We start from the raw sequence: 21,861 nt of genomic DNA, 5'->3' as shown, positions 1-21,861 counted from the left end.
TCCTGGGCAAACTCCGCTGGAATGTAACTCATCGGGGGAGGCTGATTGAGATACCATTTTGACAGCACTCTGAAGTGGTTAGGAAAGGGACAGTGTGAAATACCAACAGAACTGCTCCTTCTCTGCAGTCTTGAATTAGGCCTTTGATTAAGCAGGGTTGTATCATAGTGGGGTTAGGCACTCAGTGGATCTAGCCCATCCACATCCATATTAATCTGTGGCTGCAGCCACTGCAAACTACCAAGCTGGGGTGGGGATGTGGTGGATGAATACTATGCTTGACCACATTGGTCTGCCCTGCAGTTGGGGTGGGAAATCATCTGAATAAAAGATGTCACTGAAACAACAAAACCTCTCCGCAATCATTCTTATTTGTAAATTCAAGCCATTCCTACACCAGGGATTTGTCCTGATTCTACCCATTGGCAATCCAGCCATTGGGGCCCAATGCAAACTCTTAGGGCACGTCTACACTTACCTCTGGAGCGACTGATCCAGCGGGGGTCGATTTATCGTGTCTAGTGAAGACGCGATAAATCGACCGCCGAGCACTCGCCCGTCGACTCCAGTCCTCCACCGGAGCGAGACGCGTAGGCGGAGTCAACGGGGAAGCATCAGCAGTCGACTTACTGCAGTGAAGACACCATGGTAAATAGTTCTAAGTACGTCGACTTCAGCTACGCTATTTTCTTAGCTGAAGTTGCGTAACTTAGACCGACTTAGCTCGCCCTCTCCTCCCCCCCAGTGTAGACCAGACCTTAGTGCAGACAGGCAAAGCCACTCTTTGCACTGGTAATTCTTAATCCTAACTGAAACCAGAGTAAATGTCACGAGAGCAAATCATGGCTTGGAACGGTTTGCCTTGTCTACACTAGGATTTGCAGCAATGCCATTAGGTGGTGACTGATGGCTAAAATTGGGGTGACTCCCCAATACAGACAAAGCCTTAGTATTCCCGATAGTAATAAGTTATCCATAGTAATTCCAGGCATAGTTAGTACTTGAGCTGGTTGGAATTTTTTCACTGATTTTTTTTTTTCATCAGAACACGTTGATTCGTTGAAACCAACCCTGTTTGCGGGAAAGGGTCAGCTTCACCTTTCGAAAAAACTTGAAAATGTCAAAACCTCCCATTCCCATTGAAACAAAAAAAATCATCCCAATTTTTGGTTTCAAATTACTTTTCATGTAGAAAATTAAGCTAAGTATAGTTAAAAATATTAAAATTTTAAAAGGTCCAAAATAAAATCGAACATTTTGAAATGATCAAAATGAAACATTTAAATTGGCCCGAACTGAAATTGTTCTCAGATTTGCCATGGAAATCCTGAACATTTTCATGAAATTTCCTCCTGGTTCGGAACAGGAAACATTTTGAATTCTGACAAGGGCTCCCACAACGTGAAAACCCTTTCCCGCCCAGTGCTGGTTAACATCTGTCGTGTGCAAGCCGTTGTGAATGAAAGGTTGTAATAGGCATGATACTGAGTGCTTTTCTCAGTCATCCACTAATTCCAGCACCTGCTTCTAAACTTTCCCCTAACAGGAAGGTATATGCGTACAAATCTGAATATGCCTCACAGCTTACCTCAAAGAAGTGGTGGTTTCAGGGATTATGAAAAAGATGCACCAATCACCGTGTTTGGTTGCACACAAGCAAGACTTGTTGGTAAGCTCTCGTCGGCTGAGACAATAGTTTGCACAAGAAGCATTTATATCTCCTCCCACACGTGCCAGAAAAGAAAGAGCAAGTGCAATACAGAAAAATTCAATCAGGTGCCAGGAGCTAAAAGAGTTTAGACACGTTGAGAGCCTCCAAAAAGTTTCTTCAATGTAACTAGAAAAGAACTTCCTTTAAAGTCAGCCTGGCCCCACTCAGCTGCCATTGCAGCAGGAAGAACAATGCACAAAATCAAAGCCATTAGACGTGCAGCTGCGTAGCACATAAAAGCCCCCTGTAAATTTGTCACACTGTGGAAGATTGTTGATAATGATGGTCATAAAAGTACTGCAGTTAACATGACAGTTGCTGTATGTAAAGTATGTTCCTGACTTGATTTTGACAAGCTTAATTTTTGATCTGTAGTTTGCAGCACAAACATGGTTTTGTCTCCCCAGTGGGGGTTTCATATTTACACTGTCAAGTATAGTTCAAGTCAAATCAGGCATCTCCCCCATTCTGTTCTTGGCCTGTTTCATAAGGGGAATACGTAGCCTTCTACCACTCAACTTTTATAGAGAGTAAGTTATTTGCTGAGTTCAGGAACAACCCCTGAAAATGTTACAGATTTTGGTTTGCACAACTTCAGACTCCTTTAAGGATCTGATTTTCAGAGCACTTTCTGAACATCAGGCCTCTTATGTTGGGCACCCAAGATTACTGCACATTTTGAAAACCGTAGGCCTTTAATAAAACTGGATCCGGATATAATAATAGTATGGTCAGACTGCAGGGGCAGTTCCCAAGGAAGGTCAGTAAAACCTGTGCTTATAATACACACAACAGAAGGGCTAGATTGGAAGCAATGAGAACACTTTGCTGGCACCATTCATTGGGGTCTGGGTGTGTGAAATGTATACATGATCCACACTGCCCTACATAAAAGAGCTTTTTAGCACTGTTACAGCATGCCTGCCATCTACAGGCGAAAGCTCTGTTCTGCACAAATGCTAGTGTGACCTTGAAGAATCCCAGAACTATCATTTCAAACAGTCCTCTGACCTGGTTAGTAAAACAGCAGCTCAGAATCAAGCGGCGAAAGATTTTCATGCACATATCTCCTACAGCTGCACGCTCCACTTTCCCCAAAGGTTCAAAAGCCAGTTAAACATACGTACAATTATAATTAAACATTTAACAAGATTAATAACCCTTGTATTCTCCCTCCCTTTGTCTGTCCCGTCTATTTAAATTGTAAGCTTTTCATAGGGCAGGGACCGTTTCTTACTATGTGAATGTACATGTACAGCATCTTGCACATTGGATTCCCAGTTTCATTTGGGTCCCTGAGGCACTACTGTAGTATAAATAATCATAATGTTGGGCCTGATTCTCACCTTACTTGCACTGGTTTTACACCAGGTTAACTAAATTAGACCATGGAGCCATGGTAATTTACACCAAATGAGGCTCAGGACTACTGAGTTAAGTGGAGTTATTCCTGATTTACGTGAGTATAAATGAAATGAGACTCAGGCCTGTTATATTTTTCCCATGCACAAAGAGCAAATCTATGTTTTCAGTGTAAGATGGCAATCTAAAATAGAGAAATCTCCAAGAACAAATAAGAATCAAGTCTCCAGGAGAGAGCACAGTGTTGCTGTGTCTGTCCTAAAACAGGCTACAGCCATTCTGAGCGCAAAATGGCTGCCGTCTCTCTGTACACTGACTGAGTTCTTAGAAATCGAAAAGGACAGTGCACAGAAAAAGGTATCACAATTTCACAGCTGTCTATGCCTCAAAGCATAGTATACTACTGAAATAAAATCTGATGGATAAATAGGTCTACAAAAAAATAACCAATCCAACTGGAGAACTTCATTCGCTTCCTGCTATGTTACAACTACATTGAAGCATGCATGCTGCAATTATCGTGATGTCTACTGTAACGTTTGTATCAGTGATGCTAAACTTTTGCTTGCAGGTGAAGCCTTGCTGGAAAGTAACACTGTTATTGAACATGTCTACTGTTCCCCGTCACTGCGCTGCGTACAGACAGCGCACAATATTCTGAAAGGTAAGAAAGCAGACAAGGGGAGAGTCTGGATTTTTCCTGTTTTCTGGGGAAGCCAGCAATGGAAAACCCATTTGTTTAATGGACGGCCTCAAAAATAGCACGTCTCTTCCCCGCGCTATACAGGCTAAGTTACAAGGGACACTGATCCTCATGCTTTGGGCATGAAGCCACTGCCAGCTGAGGCAGGAAATGGATTTTCTTTCCTCTCCTCCATTGCATAGCACTGTACAATAGTCAGGCACAATATGAGGCTTCTACTGCATCAGGATACCAGCTAGATGGATAAGGGCCTGTTTCATATGGCAGTTCCTGTGTCCAAGCGCCGATTAACATTACATTCATTCTCAGTCTAACAGATTCCAATGCTCTAGATCAGTGGTTCTCAACCAGATGTATACGTACCCCTGGGGGTACACAGAGACCTTCCCCGGAATACATCAGCTCATCTAGATATTTGCCTAGTTTTACAACAGGCAACATAAAAAGCTCTAGCAAAGTCAGTACTGGGTTTTACAGTTCCATATACTGAACTGAAATTTAAGTTTAATTTAACTGAACTGAAATTTAAGTACAATATTTATATTCAAATTGATTTATTTTATAATTATATGGTAAAAATGAGAAAGTAAGCAAATTTTCAAAAAGAGTGTGCTGTGACACTTTTGTATTTTTAGGTCTGATTTTGTAAGCAAGTAGTTTTTAAGTGAGGTGAAATTCGGGCATAGTCGAGACAAATCAGATGCCTGAAAGGGGTACAGTAGTCGGGAAAGGTTGAGAGCCAGTGCCCTAGATCAGGTGTGAGCTATTGAGTACATGGCAGCATATAGAGTATTACAGGGCATATTCCTGGGGGACAGGAGTCGAGGGGAATATTCATGGGTGTATGCTTTTCAACAAAGCAAAGCCCTCTGCAAACAGTTGCCTTCCCTTGATTATACTCTTAGTAGGCATAGATTGTGCATGAGTGCTGTGGGCAAGCCTGAGATTGGGGGCATATTGCTTAGATTGTGAACTCTTCAGGGCAGGGTCTGTCTCTTTGTTATATGTTTGAACAAGTGCCTACCACGCTGGTCTCTCGGTGCTACGATAATATTAACACTGCCTTTGTAGTAGATATGCGAGCCTGTAGAGAGGTGGGGCGGGCTATTACCCATTTCCAGGTGCCAAAACACATGATTTTTAAATCTTTTGTGTGGGGTGCTATATGTATAAGTTTAATGTTCATTATGTCCTTTTTAACTTCACCTTCCCAATGCAAACACTCTGTGATGTAAGGAAAGTGTGAGCTCCCCCTGCTGGTTCTGCAGCTGTTAGCCAGTACTAATTTCTTTTACCAGTCAACATGCTGATGCAGACATCAGACATCAGACTGGACTGGGAAGCAAAGGCTAACATGTTAGCTCCCTTGGGCAAGGGTAGCATAAGGTGTGCTTGGAGCTGCCATCGTCTTCTCTTCAGAATCATCAGCATGCTTATCGGCTCTTGACCTGGAACATACAGTCCAAAGAGGGCTCCATACAAAATACAGAGCTTTGTCTAGATTAGGGGCACTTCTTTAGTTCTGTGCATCTACGTGACACATACACATACCTGCCATTCATATATCTGGTTAACTGGCTACATGCACAAGCAAATACTGGAGTTGTGCACATCTGGCCCTGTCTCCCAACTTGTTGATTTCTAATCAAAATACCACACACACAAAAAAACCCAATCCTAAATCCTCTTGTCCCCAGTCCCACCTGCTGCTTCCAGGGATTTCCACCCCCCCCCCGCTTTTTTTTTCTTTCAGGTTTGCAACAGGAAAATAACCTAAAGATTCGAGTTGAGCCGGGCTTATTTGAGTGGACAAAATGGGTCTCTGGTACCACATTACCTGCCTGGATACCCGCAGTGGATTTAGCTGCAGCCAGTCTGTGTGTTGATACAACCTACAGGTAGCAGAACTTGGCATGTCACTCCAACAGAGTTTCCTTAGCAATTAATAATCTTGAATTTAATGCATAGGAGAGAAGGCGCGAAACACCAGGGACCCAAACCTAAGCTCTGGCTGAGCTGTTGGCCACCTTTGTACTCCTTTGTATTGTCCCTGGGGCTGCTGGGAGCTTATTGAGTTCCCAGCCTAAATTAGAGCAGGCCCAGGTCTGCTCTAATTTGCACTAGCTAGTAATGGTGCCCTAGAAGCCAGGGCTCACCAGAGAATTGCTGCTCTCTAGATATGTCCTTGATAAACTGTGCCCCCTGAGCTAGGGTTCCCCCATTCCTGTGGAATCCTCATATGCCCCCTTAGTGCAGCTGAGCCATGCAAAGTGGGGCATTTCATGGGCCAGGATTTATTTATTTTTTAACCACATTTCAAAACTTTGGGATTTGGGCTCTGGATCTGAACTCTACAGTCCAGCTTATCTCTGCTTCAAAAGGTAATTAAAGAGCTAGTTGAGCTGAGTCAGTTCTCTGTGGTGGACATTTATAGCCTGGGCTAACTCATGACTTCAGTCACACCCAGCTACCCCACTGATGCAAATCTTGGATATGGATTTGGGTATCGGATTGCATTGCCCTTAATCATACACTTGGCAACTTGCTGAGGCACATGTTAGCATCCAGCAATAATTTCAAGGCATCCTTGGGACAGACACTTGTCCTCTTTCCACTCCTAGTGCCATCATCATCTTCCCAACTCAGGTAGCCCAGCCCTATCCAGCCAGCAGCCAGCTAGCACCAAGCACTCACTCTTTCATCCTAGCCATCTCTCCACAGGATTCTGGTCCCAAGACTCCTGCCTTTGTCCACCCCATGATGCCTCCATTTTAGGGCCAGGCCCTCAGCTGGTGCAAATCAGCATAGCTCCAGGAGCTATACCAACTGACACTAGTGGAAGGTCTGGCCCTTAATGTTCAATTTTCCTCTGGTGTTTTCCTTCCTTCCTGGGCTACTATTTCATTATGGCTGGGAAGGCAGCCAAAGTCCACAAGAATTGTAAGTTAATGGTTAATCAACATGAGAAGCTCCTGCAGTGACCCACATTTGACATTTCCAGGTAGAAGTGCCCATATAAGTCTTCAGTTTCCCTTCCAAAAGGCTCACGTTCCCTAAAGTGAGCATTAAATGTCACCGGAACAAATGCAGAACACACATGTTTTTTTAAACTTTCAATATTATTGCAAATGAAACTCCTAACAGAGAAGGCTCTTTTCCCTCATGACCCTCTCCTGTAAGTAACAGGAGACGAATCTTTAAAGCCAATTCCAGTTTCCTTTTTTTATCTGTACGTATACAAAATACAGCTGAGAGGTTAATACTACTTAATAGTAAGCACTGATCGTTGTGCCTTCCATCAGAGGATCTCAGACATTAACTGCAGAATCCTCACAAATGCTCCTCTGAGTGAAGTATTCTTCATGAGAGGTGGAATGAGGGTTTTGTCTCCCCACCCAGTGAAAAATTTCAACCGGTTTTTTTTTTTAATTGTTTTCATCAGAATTTTTGAGATTTTCATCTAAAAGCCTGAAAATAAACATTGTTTCTACTTTTCAGCAACCGAAAGCCGAACATTTTCATTTTAAAATGTTTCGGTTGCCAGACTGAAAATATTTTAGTATTGGGGTTTTCAGCAAAAACTCGGAAATTACTGATGAAACCAGAAATGTTTTCATTAAAATTTTCATTTAATTGAAAAACCATTTTCCCCTCAAATTAACATTTTGATGGAAAGTTTCTGATCATTTCTCATCCGAGGAAACTGACAAAATTGACACAACATGCATTTTTCTTCAGTCTTCTGGAACTTCCCCAGTGCTCCAAGACTTGTTGAAAAATCAACAGTTGATGGCCCCGTGAGCTCCTCAGCCAGCTCTTTTAAAACTCTATAAAACCCCTTTGATGCCAGCAGCTTCTGCTGTCGAATACCCATTGCATTTAGCCTCAAGTTCTCAGCAATCGCTAACCACAGCTCCACCTTGCACCAAGGGAGTTGCTGCTTGAAATGTAAGGATGCTGACACATGCACAGTGCCTGCCTGTGTTGTAAACAGCTGGAAGGCATACAGAGAGGCTAAATAAAACAGCTTGGTAGGAATAGTCCCACATATCGTGCAAGGAATTAAGGAATAGACAAGATGACCTGCTGGGTTTTCCCCGCTTCCAAATCTATGATTCTTTTATGCTAAACAGCTTCTGAAAAATCCCATACAGCAATAGATTCTAGGGAAAGGGCATGTGGTCCTGGTCAGCAGTCAGTCACATTGGTGAAATCTCAGGATTATTGTGAATTCTCATCAACAGTAAACCATCTGTTTTGGAGAGAAGGGAAGGATCTTAAATGCAAACTAAAAGGTCTCAGATAAAATCATTCCCTCCTTATAAATAATGTAACACAGGAAATTCCAGCACATGGGGGTTTGGTGACAACTTATTTTGCAGCTGCTTTTTGTGGCTTGTGATATCATCAGAAACCCTGAATCCTTCTATTACACCAGAACTACTCTATTTTAAGATGACCGAGTAGAAATAAGCAACCAAAGCAAAAAAAAACACTCTTTCAATCCTTTCATGCCTAATTATACCATATAGCTGCTTATATTTTGTCCTCCCTGCCTACAAATTACCTTTTCGGGTCTGTGGAAATGCACAGTCCTGGTGCATATTGCACCTAAATAGAGATACTTACACTGCACTTATTCCAGAAAGGGTATCATCACATTGCTAGCACTAAGCAAAGCAGCTGGACCACAGGAAAATAGCCAGTTCAGGAAACACAAAGCTTCTGGGAAGACTATAAAGTATGTTCTCCTAGCCAAAAAGGAAACCTGCTCTTGTGTGGTCTGATGGTTAAATTAGCGGTCTGGGTGAACGCCTGGAGCCCTAGTCTCCTGCCGTCGGAGATGAGTAATTCCCTCTGACACCGATGGGAGTTTCATCATATCCTGGGATGGAATGAGGAGACAGAGTTTTCCCTTGTGTCCCACGGACAGGAATAGGGCCTTCTGTTCCCCCACCCCAAGCTCCTCCAATGGCTTGCCTCCAATACCACTCCCATTGAATTCATTGGCCAAACTCACACTGGGCAAGTGACTTCACCACTCTGGCCTTGTTGCACTGAGCTGGTCTTAAACATTTCCCACCAGTGCAGTACCATACTTTTCTAAGGCAGCAGCAGCCCCTGGTGTTTTTACCACCACTTCATCTGGTCCTGCTCTGAGCAGGTCTAAACAACACCGTGATTAATAACACCAGCGCCTCATCTATACTAGAGTTCCCACCATGGCTACCACTGGCAGAGCTGTACTGGTGGGAAATTTTAAGAAATAACTCAGTAAAGACACAGTCTCTGTTTCATTTTACCCACCTCTAAAACAGGGGCAATATCACTCACAAACTTCACGTGGGTGCTGGGGAATTTAATTAATTGCTTTGAGATTCTCTGATCAAAGGACCTATTGAAGTGCAAAGTGTTGTTATTATTACTATTACACATGACTGCAAGTGTAACTTGCTTGTATAAGTAGGCTGCTTTCCATCTCTAGTGACTGGTGTACATAGAGGGAAACAGTTTACTACTGCTGCCAGCTAATGGAATTACTCCTTTAGCTGAAGAGATGGAGGTCTGTACTTGGGTGCTTAAAGTCCAGGGTTCAAAACCCACTGATAACCTGTGGAAATGCTCCTTACACAAATGACGAGGTCTAGGGGTTTGAGTTATTTAGAAGAATTAGAGAAACAACAGGGATTTCTTGTTTAACACATGGGCATCGGCACGCATGTTTTCAGTCAGTGTGTACAGGGTCTAAGTAACTTGCATTTAAAATCTCTCCGCCTCAAAACTTACTGTGTTTGTTTTTCTGCCCATAGACCTCATATACCAGTCAGCAAGTTAGTGGTTTCAGAGTCTTACGACACATACATAAGTAGAAGCTATCAAGTAACGAAAGAAATCATAAGTGAATGCAAAGGCAAAGGTAAGCGGTTCTGCACCTTGGTACAAAGGGATCTAATGCCTCAATAGTGATCAAAAACCACAGACAGGCACTCTGGAACCGAACGACACTGGCTAGTCGCTGTCTCTGTCAAAACCCCATGTCTGCATCCTCTCAGCCCACAGACATTGGGGATTCAAGACCTGGGTGAAACTGTGTAGTTCAGGCCCACTTCTAGGTAAAATATTCTATTGTCTGTTATTACCAGGTTTGTCCATACCCAGAACCAGTGGTCACATGAGACCCTATTGTTTTAGGGGCCCTACAACCTATGCAAGCTGTGCAGGTTTCCCCTATCTTCTCTGGCCATGAAACAACTCCACTCCAGGCCATTTCCTCCCTCTCATCTCCACCACCAGGGCCAGAAGGAGAGTCTTTGCATGCCCTAGTATGGATGTCTTAGGCTGGTCATCACTACTGCAGTGGCTTGTTTTGCATCTGAACAAAACCAGAATTTTTTTTCAAATAAAATGTTGAAATCAATTATGGTGCATAGAAACTGAACATTAATAGCATTGGGATGGGATATTTCTAGAACCCCAGCTGATTTACTTGTTTTTTTGTTTGTTTTTTTTGACTGATCCTTTCCCAAGGGTTTTCAGGAATAATTTGCCCCAAAAAGCAGGTAGAAGAACCCAGAGTGAAAACATTGGCCTCTAAAGAGACTGACAATTTATGCATGCCCAACTTGAGTCTCCTTAAAGGGACCTGATTTTCAGAGGGTATGTATTGAAGGCTTTCTGAAAATCAAGATCCTTTAAGATACCTCAAGTTGGACACTCACAAACTGAGACACTCAGAATCACTAGTCATGTTTGAAAATCTTGGCCTTAACCTCTCTGCCTGTTTCTCCATCTGTTAAATAAGAACAGCCATATTGGGTCAGACCAAAGGTCCATCTAGCCCACTATCCTGTCTTCTGACAGTGGCCAATGCCATGTGCTTCAGAGGGAAAGAATAGAACAGGTAATCATCAAGTGATCCATCCCCTGTTGCCCATTCCCAGATTCTGGCAAACAGAGGCTAGGGACTCCATCCCTGCCCATCCCAGCTAATAGCCATTGATGGACCTATCCTCCATGAACGTATCAAGTTCTTTTTTGAACCCTGTTATAGTCTTGGCCTTCACAACATCCTCTGGCAAGGAGTTCCACAGGTTGACTGTGCATTGTGTGAAAAAATGCTTCCTTTGTTTATTTTAAACCTGCTGCCTATTAATTTCATTTGGTGACCCCTAGTTCTTGCGTTATGAGGGTAATACACATCTCACATGGATATCTGAGGCATAATGAGCTAATGTTTATAAAGTACTTTTAGAAGATGGAAAGAATTGGGTATGATTCTTGGATTACTATAGCATTGTTTTCTTTCAACATGTTTGATTCAGTGAAGTTATTCTATCAAATAGAGCTGGTTGAGCATTTTTGAAAATCTGGAATTTTGTGAGGAAAAAAACCAGCATGAAAATGTTTCTACCAGCTCTGCTACTGAATAGAATTCCTGTTAAGACAGGTGAACCCAAAACAATTTCTGCTCTTTTCAACATTTTTCAGTCGTTCTCATGAATTTCTTTGAGAATTTTACAACTAGTCGTATGTTGAGTTAAAAAAAATCACTCTAAAATAAAATACGCTCTGGCTAACACTTAAGAACTGAAAAACCAATGGTCAGCATTGACATGGCCAAATTTGAATTTAGGGGGGAAAAAAACAATAAAACCCCACTTTTAACGCTAAAGGTCTGATCCTAGAAGTGCTTTCAGTCAAATGCAGTACTGTTAAAATAATGGTATTACTCAGTGTAGCAAGCACTATGCTCAGTATAAGGATTTGCAGATTTGAGCCCCAGATTATATTCAGATTTGTAGATTTTAAAGCCGGAAGGGACCATGATTGTGATCATCTCGTCTGACCTCCTGCATAACACAAACCAGAGAATTTCACTCACCGATTCCCGCATCAAGTCTAATAACTTGTGATTAAACTGGTACATATCTTTTAGAAAGCCAGCCAGTTGTAGCTGAGGGTTTGTCTACACTTAAAATGCTCCATCAGCACAGCTGTGCCACTGTAGCTCTTCAGTATACACACTACCTATTCCAACGGGAGGGATTATCCCATCAGCATAGGTTACCCACCTCCCCAAGACGCAGTAGCTAGGTCAACGAAGAATTCTTCCATCCACCTAGCGCTGGCTACATGGAGACTTAGATTGGTTTAACTATACCACTCAGGGGGGTGGATTTTTCACAAGACTTAGGGCATGTCTACACTTGCCATTTAAAGCAGGAAAAGTCCTTTTTGTGCAAAAACCAAGAGAGCGTCTACACTTGCCAATGACTTTTTGCCTTGAAACTCAGAAGTTTCATCGCAAAAAGAAAACCACCTCCACGAGAGGCGTACAGCTCTTACCGGTGATGCTTTTGCGGTGATGTGCAAGTGAAGACACGTTGTTCCTGTTTACACAGCTTTTAGCCTCCGGAGGATATCCCACAGTGCCTAGGTGACCACTCTAGCCAGCAACTCTGCTGCTCTGATGCCAGGTAAACAGACATCCACTCCTCCCCCTGTAAAGCCCCGGGAACTTTGAAACTCCCCTTCCTGTTTTCTTGGCAATTGCTCACTTATCTGGTCAGGTGACAATGCCTGCTCCAAAACGATCCCCTGCTTGGAGCAATGCTGAGCTACTGGAGCTGATCAGTGTTTGGGGAGAGGAGGCTGTGCAGGGACCCAAGATGCCCCATGATCACCCCCTTCCCCACCTTCCCGCAAGACCCATCATCAAACTGGAGAGAGCTGCACTGTGGGATAGCTAACCTAGAGCGCTGCTCTCATCCGGGATGGAAGTGCTGCTAATGTAAACCCTCTCTGACACCTGAGGAATTAAGTGAGTACACAAACCAGCGCTTTACTTTCACCAGTTCCCTACCACCGGTGAAATTTACAGTGCAAAAACTCTGCAAGTGTAGACATACCCTAAGTTATGCCGACCTAGTGTAGACCAGGCCTTAAAGGCTTCAAGTCACAGAGAATCAACCATATCCATTAGTAAACTGTTCCAATGGTTAATTATCCTCACTTACAAAAAACCCTGTGCCTTATTTCCAGTTTGAATTAGGAATATAGGCCATTATATTCAAACCTGGGTGCCTAAGATTAGCTCCCAAAACCATCCCTATCCATGTGAATGAAAGTGGCTTGGTTTTCAGAAGTGCTCACACTGAAATCAATGAGGGTGTTAGCACCGCTGTTAATCAGGGCAATTTTATTTAGGTGATTAAATAAACTTTAAGCAACCTGGATTTGAAAATGTTGTCCAGAAGTAGGGCTGACTGAAAAGTATAGGTATTTTCCATGAGAAATTTCAAATGAAATGAAACATTTTATTTTAATTGAAAAAAAAAACAAAAACTTTTGCTGAGATTTTTTTTTTCCACAAAACAAAATCGAAACAAATATTTTGTATCATTTGAAAAATCAAAAATTTCAAAGCAGGCAAAATCTTTTCACCGAAATTCTTGTATTCTTCACAAAGCTATTGGTTGCCCAAAAAACAACAAGCGGGGACAAAGAATTTTCAATCAGTTCTAGCCATAAGCACTTTGAAGATTAAAAAGTGCTAGAAGTATTATTCATAAACAATAGTTTCCCACATATATCAACTGTGTTGTTCTGTATACAATTAAACCCATTCTTTAAGAACCTCAAACCGATAGGTTTTGCCTTTGACAGTTGTCACAGCGAGCTTTTTTTCCCTAAATCCCAAACAATCAGTGTTTATTCATTTTGTTGCAGGAAATAACATTTTGATAGTGGCTCACGCATCATCTCTCGAGGCCTGTACTTGTCAACTCCAGGGCCTCTCACCTCAGAATTCCAAGGACTTTGTACAGATGGTCAGAAAGGTAATTACCAATGGGTAAAGCTCTTCAGATAAAAAAAAAAAAAAAATTTAAATCTCCTTACAAGCCAGAGGAGACTTTGTTCCTAGTGTCTGATAATTCAGTCCATTGTTTGAGCTATGCAGGCTTCAGAAATCATGTGAGTAGAGAAGATTGGTTTAAGAGGCTTATCTTACCAGTCCATTTCACAACAGATAAAAGGGGAGTGAGCATACAAAGGGGCTGCATGTCTCAACTGCACTTTTATGCTTTTGGGGTAATGGCACCTTATGGTCCCCCTTCTTATGCACCTTGTTATAGTTAGGAAAGTGATTTGAAAAATGTCATTGTGGGCATCCAGAGTTATTCCTTTCCCTTGGCTTCATGTCAGGAGATAGTGTTGTCTGTGTGCCAAGCCTGCAAACACAACCAGGCAGCTGGAAATCCATCTGCGCTCTTTCTTTTTCTCATATCACCATGTTTTATTACACAAGCTGACCCCTGTGTTGATAAGTGAGCCAGAATCGAATCCAGGTCACTCTCCCATAGCTGTACTGACCCTTTATACTGTTAAGCCAGCCCACAAGACCTGGACATAAACACACACATAGCTAGGTGCTGTACGTTATTTAGTGGAGATTGTAAAGTTGGAGTCTGGCCCTCAAATATTTTATATTCACAGTGAAGTGCTTTAAAAAGCACGTCTGAATTAGAGATATACAAATAACTGATTTTTCAACCTGGTGGTTCAGATCAACTTGAAATGAAAAATTTTCAGTTTTTCTTGCCAAAATGAAAAACCGAAAATTTTTATTTTTACTTCTTTTCGCATCGAACAAAGTATTTAGTTCAGCCTGAAACAAAATATCTTTTTGTATTTGTTTTGAGAATTTTTTTTTACCCTTTTTTGTTTTTTTAAAAAATGCATTTACCTAACTTTCAAAATGAAACATTCTTTCGAAACAAAAAGGCAACATGTTGATGACTTTTTCAAAAAACTTTTCCTCCTCTTTTGGAGGGGGGGACCAAAACTATTTGTTGCATTTTACCCAAATCCATGCATTTTTAGGTCAATCCAACACTGCATTTTACAGAAAATAAACTATTAAGTCTGAAAAAATTCACCCGGCTCGAGTCTGAGTGTTACTCCTGAATCCTGCTGTGTCTCAGATTAAAAGTATCTTCTGAATTTGAGGTGGAATGTTCAAAAGGGCCCAAATAGTTTAGGAACACAAGTCCCATTGACTTGGCTCTTTTGAAAACTTCACCCTTGCTCCAGATCTATTCCTTCTCATTGCTTTTCTGTATTTTAATATTTCCTGACAGATTCCATACTTGGGGTTCTGTTCCTGTGAAGAATTGGGAGAGACAGGCATTTGGCAACTAACAGACCCCCCCATCCTCCCTCTCACACACGGACCAACTGGAGGCTTTAACTGGCGAGAGACCTTACTACAAGAATAGGCAAAGCTAAACGTACAAACAAACAAAAAATGGCCTTTCTAAGCATTGGAGAATGTCTCTTATTTCTTGTGTTTAATGACAGTGGAAAAAATATTCATAACATTTTAGGTGACTCGTTCACAAAAACATTCTAGCATATCACCTATAGAGTCGCATTTGTGCAAAAAGTTCTCATATGTAAAACTAGGCGAATATAAGAAAGGGCTTAATTGATGGAAGAATATAACTATATGTCCAGGCTTCTGCACTGCAGGAAATGTCTCTGTTATCTAAGGCTACATAGCCTGGATATATTTTTCATCTTGAACTGAACTCAGACACCACCTTCTGCACCATGTTAGTGACAACTAGGACTGTGAAAATTGTGAATTTTGGGTCTTTTTCATTTGCAAAATTTTGCAGAACAAACATTTGCAATTTTGTTCTGGGCTATGTTGGCACCTTCCCCATTACTCCCAAATTTTGCTAAATAGCAGTTTTGTGTTCCCCCAAAATAGCTACACTCAGTGTGTTCCATAAGATATCCTGTCTCATCTCCAGGAGGAAGGGAGTTCTCTATTCCAATTATAGACCAGCATCAAACTATTCCTTTTCGTTACCATATTAAATGCCTACATATTACACAGGTGGGTAGGTTGCAGATGCTTAAAATAGACAGAAGCACATGACGCTGATCTGCATCAGAACACAATTTTGAATGTCAAAGCTGTCAGAGGTGAAGTTCTCACATGAAAAATAGGATCATTTTTCAGTGAAGAACTGGAGCAATTTTGCTAAATGGAAATGAAAAGAGTACTCCAAATGTGAAGGTTTTCTGATTTTCTTGGCTGAAATTCACCACTATGCAGAGGACCAGGATAAAATCCTATGCATCACTCAAATCCTGTTTAAGACCTCACAACAGGGTTTTATATGATGCATGGGCCTTCTCCTGATTTCTCTATACAGAGGTGAATTTCACCCCTTTGTGAATATTTCTCACAGCCCTAGTGATATTCTGCAGTAATCAGCCTTCATCAAGGATAATGACGAAGTCAAAAGGATATGCTAATAATTCAGATTTAAGGTGGGGGGTTGTTGTTTTTGTGGGGGATTTTGTTTCTTTTTGTTTTTCACCTTTGTTTTCTTTACATTTTAAGTGCCGTTTGTAACACATAGAAAGCAGAGCTGAGAAAGGATACACTGTGATGAAAAAAGCAACACACTGAACCCAAGAAGCTGTTACTTATGAGGTGATTTGTTTCATATTGAGCTAAAATCTCAATCCCATTAAAGTCATGAGGAACTGCCATAGTAGATCCGACCCAATGGTCCTTTTAGTCCAGCATCCTCTCTTTGACAGTGGCCAGTGTCAGCTGCTTGAGGAAAAGATGCAAGAAAGCCTGCAATGGGCAGTTATAGGATAACCTGCCTCCAGGAAAGTTCCTTCCTGACCCACAATAGTATGAGGTTGACTTATGCCCTGAAGCATGAGGGTTCCAAAACTATTTTGTTAAAATATTTACTATTTTAGGCCCCAGTTCAGGAAAACACTAAAGCACAAACTTATATTGAAGTAAATGGGAGTTAAGCACTGTCCTGAATAGAGTTGTTTTCCTGGCCATAATTCAGAATATTCTTGTTATCCATATAAATGTCCAGGGTTTTGTTTTGGTTTGGTTTGTTTTTTTTTTGGGGGGGGGGGGGAAATAATCCTGTTAAATGCTAGGCCTGTCAATAGCAGAATTCCCATTGACTTCAGTGGGTTTGGGATTTGGCCACTCATTCAGTATATCACAGTGACCTAAAATAAGAGAGCCTAATCTTTCATATGTGATGCAGGTAAAAGGCCCACCAGCTTCAATGGGAATTTTGCCCATGTGGCAACAGCAAGAGAAAATCTTAAGGGTTTTAAGCTCAGCTTGGTCTAGAACAATTTTAACTAGTTTATGATGTGGACCTTGCCAAGGAATATACAGCAGATTCTGTACAGAATTTAAGTCAATAAACAACTCAACTTGTGCAATATGACCATAACCATAGTCTATTCTTTGTACATTTACAGTATATGTAATACATAGTAGGACATCAATAAATGCATTATTATACCAGGGATGTATACTGAAAAGTCAGGGAGATAACTTATGTGATGACAGAAAGAAACTGCCTCAGTATCTGTGCAGTTATATTGCTGTCACTTTTTTTATTTTAATTATAATTTAAACTATTTTTAGCTGTGTACAGACATTCTGAAGAGTGTTTATTGCTTGTTTTCCTCCATGCTTACTTACCACAAACTCACAAAGTAGTTTATTTAATTAAATGAATAAACAGACAATCAAACCAAAAATAATTTGGGTTTCACTGTATACTTAAATTCCATTGATAACTTACTGTTTTGTGCTGCAGGCTTGCAAGAGGTTGGGTAACATATGCAATATGGTGAAAAGCTATCCAGATTTGACCATTGTTAAGCAGCATTTCAGGAATTTGTTTTGACAGTAGCACGTAATAGGTATGGAACAAAACCTGTATGCATAGACTGTTGAATATTGTAGTAATTGATCTTTGCACAGAGTTAGTATTTTAAAAAAAAAGTGTTCTGTTTGAGAAGGGAAAAATGGTTAAAACATTCTCTTCTTATAAAAGTATATTTTTAAATGTTTGGGAAAGTATTCTGGCAATTGTTATCTGATCTCACATTTGAGTTTCAGGTGTCAGGAATCTCAGAAAAAAAAATCTTGTTTTCTTCCAGTATTTCGCTGTCTAATGAGGGTTTTGCATTAAGGAAACTGGTGCTGATAAGGTTCTTTGTTAAAAATGTATCTTACATTATTTAAATGCATCATACTGGGAATACCCTAGATATTTTTAAAATGTTTTTAATTAGAACATTAAAAAAAAGCATCATTGCTTATATTTTGCTACTTTGCTGCTCACTAATGTATATTTAACGTATCTTCAGTGTCTTGTCCCGGGGGAACATCGGCCTGATACAGCTGCAATGAATAAAATTCCTTCCCTTGACTTCATTGCAGTGGTATCAGGCCTCATTAGTTCAGTCTGGTTCCATATGGAATAACAGTGGTTCTTAGATTCTCGTGCAGCCCCTCAGCTAAGGAACAAGGCTGGAAATCTTGCGAGAACAAATTGTTCTCGAGAAATTCCTAGGTTGGGCCTGGTCAGAAGTAACATGAGAATTAGAGACATATGGCTTGGATGTATCACAGCAGTAGATTAGGGGTGACACCCAGCAGCCACAAGAGGAGAAAAAAAGGTAGACTATTTTTATATCATTTTTCCATTTTCTATTTAATTCGATCAAGTGTTTCAGTAGGGCTCAATGGATGCCTCCCTGATTTCTTGGGCCTTGAGTCCAGTATATCTTTGCCTTGACCTGAATGTTTTGCTTATACTCCCTCCCTTAAGTGGAACAGGTTGGGTTGCAACAATCATAGACCCTTATCCTGCAAACTAAGGTGACCAGATGTCCCGATATTAGCTTTGTCTTATATACGCAACTATACTGCCTCCCCACCCCCAGAAAAAAAAGTGTCCCGATTTGTCACATTTGCTATCTGATCACCCTACTGCAAGCTCACACATGCAAGAATGCCCCTTGCCCTATACAGTGCCCACTGAAGTATATTAAACCTTGCCTAGAACACTTTAGTCTCTGGCAGACAGGATGTGCACAGTTCCCAGTGATTTCAGCAATGTACCACTTTGTCCATTGTGCATGGGAATAATTGGATGTGTTGATGCAGACATCAGGTGCCACATTTTCATGAGTTTCCCTCACTATCAATGCACTGGTAGCTACAGTCGATTGCTTAAGTTCTACAAGTACGTATTGGGCCAGGTCCTCATCCAGTGTAAATGGATTTAAGTCCATTGAAATCAATGGAACTATGTCCATTTACGTCAGTGGAAGGTGTGGCCCATTATTTCTAGAATGTGATGTTTTCCATTAGACTCTGAGCAAATCTAGAATAAATGGCCAACTGGTGGCTAGAAAGCATTTTTTTTTTCTTTTCCCTGTGGAGTTAGTTTCTTCATGGTCATTATTAATGATTATTATTATTATTAAAGTGATAAATCTATTATAACCAAAGAGTGAGTTGTTTAAAAATGGCTCTTTGTGAAGAAAAAAATAATTACCACTTTGCAAAACAAACAACAACAACAAAAACCAAACCAAAAAAAAGGGGGGGGGAGAGTGGAGAAATGATTCCAGAGTGGCATTATCCTAGTAAATCCTTTTTATGAACAGACCTGGCTTCTACAGGTTTTAATACCAGAAGGACTCAGATATGGAAATCTGCGTCACTCTGTGTACTGCGTGCATCTATTTTTAAAGAAGGTTTGGGGATATAGTTGTGCATCGCATTATTATTAACAGCCTTTCCACTAAACTAGCTGTTAGCATATTATAATGATATTTTTCATTTCAATTGCATAGAAATGTTAGGAGCTAAGGGCCTGATCCAAAGCTTACCAAAGCCACTGGACTTCTAATGTCTTCAGGGCTTGGGATCAGGTGACACAAGACCTGAACCTGCTAAATGCTGTGTCCTCTCAATTGCCATTGAGTTCAGTGGAAGTTGAGGACACTTTACACATATCGGGATTGGCCCTTTGGCCCTGATTCAGGAAAACATTTAAGCTTGTGTTTAAATCCTGTTGACTTCAATGGACATTAAGCAGGTACTTAAGAACATTCCTGAACAGGGAAGCGCCCCTGAATTGGGGACCAAATGAAGATGAAGTCAGATTAGTTCAGGTCTGTTTTATTGTGAAAGAAAATCCTTTGTGTAGTGAATTGAGGCGTTTGCTATGAGACCTACCTGCATTACTACATGAGTATATCATTTAAAAACAGTGATGAATTGCTCTTTTGAATTTACACTAAATAATGAACGTAAACATAGATGAACTGCAGTTCATTTCAGCATCCTGTAGAGCAGTGGCAAACTCTATACACACTACTGTGAACTTTGGTAGCACCCAGAATTTGCATTTAAATTGCAGTCCTGTAGACGAAGAGGATGGGAGGAAAATCTCAATAACTCATGTGTGGGGTATGGGGAAAACTTAACATCTGCTTCAGTTAACATTCATTTTAACAAGAAGATGTAGGATATTTGAGTCAGGCAGTTGCCAAATAATTTTCACGTTTAAACACAGGACTGAAAATTGATTTGCAGTACTTCAATATTTAAAACATATTGAAAGTCAGGAGGAAAATTACTGATTATAATGGAAAGTCTAGTGGTAACAAAATTGAGCCTAAATGTAGAGGAAATCATTTGATTCTTAAATACATATGAAATGATGCGAAGAGCAGGCACATTTAAAGTGAATAATCAAACTGTAAATGCAATTGACTGCATACACTCTAATATGCCACTTAGTTGTCACTGCTGCCTCAAATACCTAAACACATTTACTGATTGAATATTTATGAAATATAAATGTAAGAGAATGGAAAATATATGACCAGATCCTTTTTATTAACTTGTTTTGTTGCCACTAAGAAAGTACTTTCTGAAGTTTCTCTCTGTGGACAGTTCTAAAAACTTGATGTCATCAATGGATGCATTTTTTTTTTCCATTTTAAAGCTGTTATATTGTTATGTTTACTATGTTTTCAGTGTGATCAGATTGTATTTATTTGAGAAAAATGTTTGACATTTAAAAAAAATGGTCTTGCCAAAAAAAAGAATTGCTGTAATTACTTGTGACATCCGTATTTGTTTTATTTTATTTTTTTAATCTTCTATTTCAAGTGCTAACAACTGTTGAAACAACCGTGCCATTTTAATTTGCTTGTTACATTAAACGGATTTCTCAAAAGTTAAACCAAACGGCTCAAAGATGATTTAATAAAGATGAAATGCACCCAGAGTAATTCCTGCCTATTTACAGTTTTCCTCTCAAATACAGACGTATGCCAACCGGCAAGGAGTGAATCTGAAAGCGAGCATTCAGGTAAAGCATATGGGTGAAGTATACCCCTGTGGAGAGAGCAGAGGGCTTTGGTGGGATTTGCTATTCCTCTGCCATAGGTCAACTTCACCCTGCATGAATAATTTAGATCAAGGTTTCTCTGTCTTTTCAGGTTGGCAACCCCTTTTTCTAAGGCAAAAATGTTCATGAGCCTCTTACATTTATAATAAAAGGAAGAGTAAAAAAACATATCAGTGATAACACTGATCAGCCTTGATAAATAAGCACACACACCCAGTTTGTTTTCAAAGGACTGAGAGAACCTTGAATGATAAGGGCTTGCTTTGCTTTAGATTGTAATAAAATTTTCAATCCCTCATGCCTCATCTGAATGCCTTTTGTGATCTCGTCTTGACCTTACTTCCTTTGGTTGCCTTGCCACTCGCTGATAAAACAGTTTGTATGACCGTTATGTGCTTACTTCAGGGAGGAAGGGGAATTAATTGCTAGTTTAAAATTCTCACTTGGTTCTGTCAGGGTGAAATTCACCCCTGTGCAGAGAAAGGGCACAAGGCTCATTTAAATTCAGTTTTGATGGCCCACTGCACAGAGGTCAATCTCACCTTTGTGAGAGTTTTGCATCAGTGGGGAGGGCTTCATGATTTGGGGCCCAGTCCAGCTTCCATCAGTTTCAGTGGGATTTGGATCCCCTTTGTGCCCACAGTGACTTCAGGAGAAGATTTGGTTGTGCAGGATTGGAAGCACCAGTTCTAAACTGAAGAGATCCCTTACTTCACAGGCTGCATCTCCTTCCTTCTGTGATTTTTGCCCCCCAATGTTAATTTTATCACCCACATCCAGTTACGCCCTTTGTTGAT

General features: G+C 40.7%; 1 protein-coding gene across 1 annotated transcript in view; it reads left to right on the top strand.

Moving 5' to 3' along the window:
• The window catches only part of UBASH3B (ubiquitin associated and SH3 domain containing B), a 107,256-nt gene extending 85,797 nt beyond the window's left edge, over positions 1 to 21,459 (top strand). The window contains exons 9-14 of the mRNA XM_074936587.1: positions 1,547 to 1,669; positions 3,645 to 3,737; positions 5,530 to 5,674; positions 9,587 to 9,693; positions 13,506 to 13,615; positions 14,918 to 21,459. Of these exons, the coding sequence (XP_074792688.1) occupies positions 1,547 to 1,669; positions 3,645 to 3,737; positions 5,530 to 5,674; positions 9,587 to 9,693; positions 13,506 to 13,615; positions 14,918 to 15,055 (716 nt within the window). The 3' untranslated portion in view covers positions 15,056 to 21,459. The remainder of the gene's footprint in view (positions 1 to 1,546; positions 1,670 to 3,644; positions 3,738 to 5,529; positions 5,675 to 9,586; positions 9,694 to 13,505; positions 13,616 to 14,917) is intronic.
• The last annotated feature ends 402 nt before the right edge of the window (positions 21,460 to 21,861 follow it).

Source organism: Natator depressus, chromosome 22, assembly GCF_965152275.1.
Source record: "Natator depressus isolate rNatDep1 chromosome 22, rNatDep2.hap1, whole genome shotgun sequence".
NCBI classification, from domain to species: Eukaryota; Metazoa; Chordata; order Testudines; family Cheloniidae; genus Natator; species Natator depressus.
Note: the sequence above shows the minus strand (reverse complement) of the source record. Positions and strands in the feature narration are given on the sequence as shown.